The sequence below is a fragment of the Capsicum annuum genome, chromosome 4 (assembly GCF_002878395.1).
Source record: "Capsicum annuum cultivar UCD-10X-F1 chromosome 4, UCD10Xv1.1, whole genome shotgun sequence".
Lineage (NCBI taxonomy): Eukaryota > Viridiplantae > Streptophyta > Magnoliopsida > Solanales > Solanaceae > Capsicum > Capsicum annuum.
Window position 1 is genome coordinate 166287451 of NC_061114.1, and position 6753 is coordinate 166294203.

Below are 6753 nucleotides of genomic sequence, written 5' to 3' on the forward strand. Positions count from 1 at the left end.
ACATCAGATTTCATGCAACCATGCCAAGAGATCTGCAAGTCGAGTTGCCACTTTTATACGGTCTCCCACCCAAATTCATCGGCAGAAGCACATCATACAAGAACAAGGTAAATTTTGTCATAGACAGCTGCAAGCCTCTTCTCACAACAGAATGTACACAATTTTGCCAATTTTTTCTGTATTTGGTTTTTCATCTGTGAATAACTTGATCTCATCATAAAATTTAGGTAGACGTTCAGCATGGCCATCTCTGTAGGGACGGAGAACATCAAATGTCGTTACAATCATCGGCTGATCCTCTAGCATTTCGAGATGGATGCTCTCAGGAAAGTTCGTAGGGTCACGCCAGTTAGGAGAGTCTTTCAGGTTGAAATTCTGAATGATAATTGTTATTCATCAATTTTGCAGTAATAGCTAACAACTCGTAAATGAGAAAGATATGTATGATAACAAACTTTGTCTTCCAATTTGGCTGTCCTAAACTATGAAATATCCAAAGTATAATGTTTCATTATAAACGGGCTAGTGCTTAAATTAACAAAACAAAATTTTAAGATCTTCACTTTCACCTATAGTAGATTTGTAATTCCAGGATGCCCTTGTATTTGCTATTGTTTACCTTCCGAATTGACCTAGAACTAGACTTACTCTGATCAGCCAGCCTTGTTCTACTTCTTGCAGCCTGCAGGACTACGATGAGCTTGTATGTGGTCCTCCTGTAGTCAGCTCAACCCAATCCAGTATCATATTTTCACCCATCTGTCTTGGGTAGTCGTGTTAGCTGGCTCAATGGCAGCAACTGGAGTCCAATCCACATAGAATGGCTCTTTCACATACTTAACTTACATCATATCTTAATTAAGAACCAGTCTCTTCGCCCATGATCACACTAGACTAGTTCTACCATGCTCAAGTGAAAAGCCTGATGTGCAGTTTCTCTGAAGCAACCTTGTCAGAATATTAGATCCACTTTCTCCAGGGGATTGACCTCAAATCTGTTGTTTGATTGAATAGATTTCCTTTCTTCACTGGTCAAAGTCAGCTTCTGTCCAGACGGTTACCCTATTGGAGGTGAGAAAAGAAGATTAAGCTAGTAAGATAACTTGGTTTACATCTGCCATGTGAAGAAAGACTTACTGAGTAGGTAATAAGCTAATGTCACAGTAAAGCTGGAAGTACTCCAAAACTCTGTTCTTATATCCTTACCCAACTGTCCTGAGCCAGGGGTCTAGCGGAAACAACACTCTACTTCATCTGAGGCAGTGGTGTGGACTGCGTGCACTTTACCCTCCCCAGACTCCACTTTGTGGCTGGGTATGTTGTTGTTGTTGATCCTTACCCAACTTTAAATTCTCTTGTAAAGTTGTTCTTAGAAATATATCCATGTTATCCAGGTCCAATAAACAAGCCTGGCGAAAGAATAAAACTAATAGCAGTTATTTAGCAACACGTAGCTGCTGAAAACAATTTCTTTCCATAGGTGTTGTGGACATAACTATAAGCTATCTAAGTTACTCAACTAGACTTCAAAAGAGATTACCTGCTTTAACTCTGAGATTAAGAAAAGTAGTATGAATGCAATTTTTGAAGTAAATCAAGTATTTCTGCAATGTGGCAGCAAGATGGTGCCTAGTAATACTTAAGATCCTTTCTCAAACATCATTATTGTAGAATTCTTGCACGCTGAAATGAATTTTGTAAGGTAAAATTGACCTTTTATGAGAAATGAACATGCAGTGGAGAAACATACTATTGTTGTCCCTCTCTGTTGATTTATATAGAATTTGTGTTTCACTTGTAATAATAGTACTAATGTAGGAGACTTTAAGTTGGCAATTACTGTTTTAGTGCTTGTAATAACGGGAGATTAGAGTCAAATTGGGTGGGTTGCGCTATGACCTATAACTTGATGCAACTTGACCAGGGTCAACTTGATCCAAGCGAAATTTGGATGAGTCGAGTGATGATCAATTTACTTAATCAATGTAACCTGACAGAGTTTGACTCAACCTACACTCTGTGATTTTACAGTCCTAGAACTCAAGAGATCCCTTTGATATAATCTTGACTAAAAAAGGTTAATCCCTGACCCATGAATTGCGAAATGAAGAGCACATTACAAAATGTGCATTTTCAAGCCATAATCGGGATAATGCATGTGAAAGTGTGAGTTGACTTCAAGAAGCATTTACTCTAAACATTTCAGTAAAATCTTTCAGGTAAAGGTGAAACTAGTAGCCGAGCACAGGGAAAACCGTTTATTAAAAAAAAGTGATTTCATAAATAAGCATGTATAAAATTTCATAGGTACAACATCATATGCGATCACAAAGAAGCAAACACATTTTCTTCCTCCCAAATTACCCTGAAGCATTAGAAAAGAGGAAGAAATAATACACGAGAAGAAAGGTTTAACTTGTATAATGCAAGGGGAGGACACTTATACACCTAAATCAAAATAATAACACTTCTACCCATCCCTTCTATTATTATAATGAACAATAATATAAGAGGAGTTCAATGCTTCAAGCGTGTTACTAGGAAAGCATCCCATGCTACACCATTCATAGGCAAATGCCAGATCCCAGAAGAAAGTCTTTAAAACTTCCAATTTTCTGTATCAAGTATGCAATACGCAAATGCGCAAGACAAAATGAGTGTTGTAGCATGCATACCAGGAAAAGAAAGATCAGCTCCCAATTATCTGTTCGAGACCACTCAAGTTATGACTGCACACAACCACTTCATTGTTGAAACTTGCAAATGTCAAAGCCACCACAAATGATTATAACATTAGGAGTTTATGCAGCGGCCACCTAAACAGCAACGTATTACAGTTTAAAAATATTGTTGTGCTCGAATAATGCACATATTTATCAGTTCAAGCACTTTCTAGAGATCTGCTTCTCTGCAGTATTTGGCTCCAGTAAATATTTTGTCCCAGAGCAATATTCAGCAATTTGGCACACTGAAAAAGTTCCAAAGTGCATAAGCAGGCTTGTGTCTACTTGTCCTAGTAACAATTGCTTTGTCCAACCTTGTTACAAGTTAGATCTTGTCTATAACTTTGAAGCAGAACGGAATAGAAAATTTCAGTCCTTTAGAAGATTAAGATGTCTGACAGCCCATTTTCCTAACCTCGTGTTATTGTGTGCTTTGGAAGAGTCAAAAACCCTTGTTAACATAGGGACTGTGGGTTGAAATGGCATCTTCTTAACAAAATCTTCAAGCTCATCAAAGAATCCATGCAGACCATATAGCTTTATCATCGATTCATAATGCTCCGGTTGTGGTATAATAAAATAATCATGACTAAGTGAATTGAAATACTGTCCACCCAATTTCACATAACCCTGAGAAATACATGCAAGCAGTACAGCTCGTAAGGTAGTACTGTCTGGCTTCACCCCATCCTCCATCATCGCCTCAAACAATTTCAATAATGCTTCACTTTGTTTGTTATAATAACATCCCAGCAACAGAGAATTCCAGAGAACAACATCTTTCACGGGAGTCCCAATGAAAACATTCAGTGCACAGTCAAGACAACGACATTTGGAATACATATCAACCAAAGATCCTCGGATCACGATGTCCAAATCATAACCATTTCTAATCATAAACCCATGGATTTGTTTACCTTGTTCACGAGCAAAAATATTTGCACAAACCGCCAAGAGAGTAGCAAAAGTGAATTTACTAGGGGTCGCCTCTCCTAGCATTTCCCAGAAAATTACTAAAGCTTCTTCACTCATCCTATGACGAGCATAGCTACTCAACAAAGCATTCCAAGAAACCATATCTCGGAAATGACTCATTTCGTAAAACCAAGCTCTAGCCTTTCTCAAGTTCCCACATTTCCCATACATATCAAGAAGCGCATTGGCAACACCCAAGTCGGAGTAGAAACCATGCCTATACATGTATCCATGAACCTGCTTCCCCAATTCAACATCTGAAAGCCGTGCAGAAACATTTAGGATCAAACTTACAGTCACACGATCAATGTCCCTCGTATCATTGCACATTAAAATTATTAACTCCATTGCTTCATCCCATTGTAAATTATGTGCATATCCTGCTAGCATTGCATTCCATGAAACTATATTGCGTTCAGGCATCCTATCAAAAAGATCCCTTGCTTGCCTGGTTTTCCTACTCATGGCATATCCTGACACCATAGAAGTCCAATGAATCAAATTTTTAGGGGATAGCAGGTCAAAAATTGTGCGAGCACACGCTAAATCCTCACATTTAGCATACACATCAATCAGAGAGCACGAAACCAGCTCATCCTCTTCATAATTAATCTTGATAATGAATCCATGAATTTGAATTCCTTCACAAAATCCACCAAAACAAGTACAAGCAATTAGAGCGTTCGAGACTGTAAATGTCATCGGCCTCGCATTAAGACTAATCATTTTGGAAAACAAAAAGACAGACTCTTTTCCATTACCCATCTCAAGATACCTTCTAACAATCACATTCCAAGTAACAGCATTTGGCCTCTCAATTTCATCAAACATTCTCCGTGCATCACCCATACTCCTACACTTGCCATACACGTCCACAAGCGAACTCCCTAAAATCACATTACCACCCAAACCATATTTCAAAATAAGCGCATGCACCTGTCTAGAAACCCAAAATGCCAAACTAGACGCACACGAAGCAAGAACACCCGCAAAAGTAACCTCAGCAGCGAAAACCCCAGACTTATGCATATCAGAAAAAACACCCAATGCCTTCTTAGCATACCCATTTTGTGAATAAGCAGTTATCATCGCATTCCAAGACCCACCATCTCTTTGGGGCATTTCATCAAACAGCTCTCGTGCATCAACCAAACACCCACATTTACCATACGCTTCAATAGCTCGATTTAGCAAGAATACAGGAGGGGTTGGAGCAAAACTGACCAAATGCGACTCCACTTTACGGACTTCGACAATAGCTTTCTGTGATGCACAAATTCTGAAGAGATGAGCATAGAGAGCAAAAGGGAAAGGTACTGGAGCCGAGAATAAAACGGAGATGGCTTTCCCAAGTCGGCCTAAACGAAGATGGTTGATGATTGTGGCGGTTAAGGCTTTGGATTCAGAAGATAATATTGGCAATTTGGGGGTGGTGGGTTCGCCATTGATGATGTGGTTAAGGACGGAGGCTGCGTTTATGCCCATGCAACAATGCAAGTTGTTGCATGGAAAATTGAACTCTTGCTATTCAGTTTACAGACTCAAACTGTAATTGATTTGAATTGCCATTTACCTTTATTTCATGTCTGATTTTAGTGAATGCTATGCAGACAAGGTCTGGTTAAGCACAAAAATATGAGCAAAGTTAAGTCTTAACAATTTAAAACGCCAAACACAAAATGAGCCAGAAGGGCCTGGCATGTTACCAATTAAAAAAAAAAAAAAAAAGGGAAAAGTGGGGTCCTTCCCTAAGAAACCTTAATACCGTTGAACAACTGGGTTAGTTGTGGGACAAGCAGTTGTTGAACAACTTTTTTCAGTTGTCGAACAATTACATCTAGTTGTTCAATAACTAGGTGCAGTTGTAGGACAACTGTGCCAAGTTGTTGAACAATTTTGATAGTTGTTGAACAACTTCACAAAGTTATCGAACAACTACCAAAGTTGTTCTACAACTGGAACAAGTTGTTCGAATAGAAAAACTTAAAAAAAAAAACTCAAAAAAAAAATTTGTCCCTCTCACCTAATTTAAAAAACTTGGAGAACTCCTGCTTAATTGGACAACTTATTTGTCCTTTTTAATCCAAAGTCCCAACACAGACCCTCAACTTAACTTTCACTTTTGCATCTAAATTGGAAATTCATCATTTTAAATAGGAAAAATTACATATATACACGAGGTATACCTTATTACATAAATTTTCATATGGTAAAATAGTTCGATGAACTCCTATACTATGTCAATTTTGTAAGTTGGACACTTCTACTTACATGTTTGTCATTTGACCCCTAAATAACATTTTAAACATTTTTTTGGTGAGTGTAACACATTCTCGCCATGTCAGTTGTCATGTCAGCTTCCACATCTGCCAAGTCATCTTCCATGTCATTTTCAGGTATTACATTAAATTTTATGTCATTTTTAAAATGATACATAAGAAATTAAATATTAAAATAAATTTAATTAAATAAAAAATTATAAATTGTAGAAAAATTTAAATAATCCTATTTTTATTTTTGTTCACAAATTAAATATCAAATTCATTCCAAATAATTAAAATTCTTCTCCAGCTAATTTAAATTTTTAACTATAAATTCATAAATACAAACATAATGAATTTTTGATTTTTATATTTGAATATCTTTAACAAATTCACAAAAATTTTAAATTTTTTCAAGCTTAATTCATGAAATTCACTAATTTTTCAATATCCACTATCACTCACTTTCAATTCAAAAATAAATTTTAATCTAAAAAAATATGAAAAGATTTTAAATTTAAATTTTAATTCAAAAAAATGAAAAAATTTGAATTGAGAGGATTTTTTTTTAAAATTGAAGGTGGTGCTGGGGAGGAGGCTGGGGGTGAGGGACTGGGTGGGGGGCTAGACGGTGTTGGGAGACTAGGGTGGGGTGGAGAGGGGTGGGGGGACTAGACGAGGCTGGGATGGGTGAGGAGAGGACTGGACGGGGCTAAGGTGAGGTGGGGAGGAGTTGGACGGGATGGGGTGGGGTGGAGGGGCCTCAACGGGGCTGGGGTTGGTAGAAAGAGGGA

General features: G+C 37.6%; 1 protein-coding gene across 3 annotated transcripts; it reads right to left on the reverse strand.

Moving 5' to 3' along the window:
- Window positions 1–427: 427 nt before the first annotated feature.
- LOC107867755 (pentatricopeptide repeat-containing protein At3g26540) lies at window positions 428–5384 on the reverse strand. Of its 3 annotated transcripts, none has more exons than XM_016714146.2 (3): window positions 2676–5384; window positions 1207–1409; window positions 428–1062 (listed from the first exon to the last, which is right to left on the reverse strand). In XM_016714146.2, exon 1 carries the CDS (start codon window positions 5181–5183, stop codon window positions 3093–3095), a length of 2091 nt encoding a protein of 696 aa, XP_016569632.1. In that variant the 5' UTR covers window positions 5184–5384; the 3' UTR covers window positions 428–1062; window positions 1207–1409; window positions 2676–3092. The 3 variants fall into 3 exon arrangements, with proteins under 3 accessions (XP_016569632.1, XP_016569634.1, XP_016569635.1); XM_016714148.2 differs by having other exon boundaries at window positions 1138–1409; XM_016714149.2 differs by lacking the exon at window positions 1207–1409.
- Between the last annotated feature and the right edge of the window lie 1369 nt (window positions 5385–6753).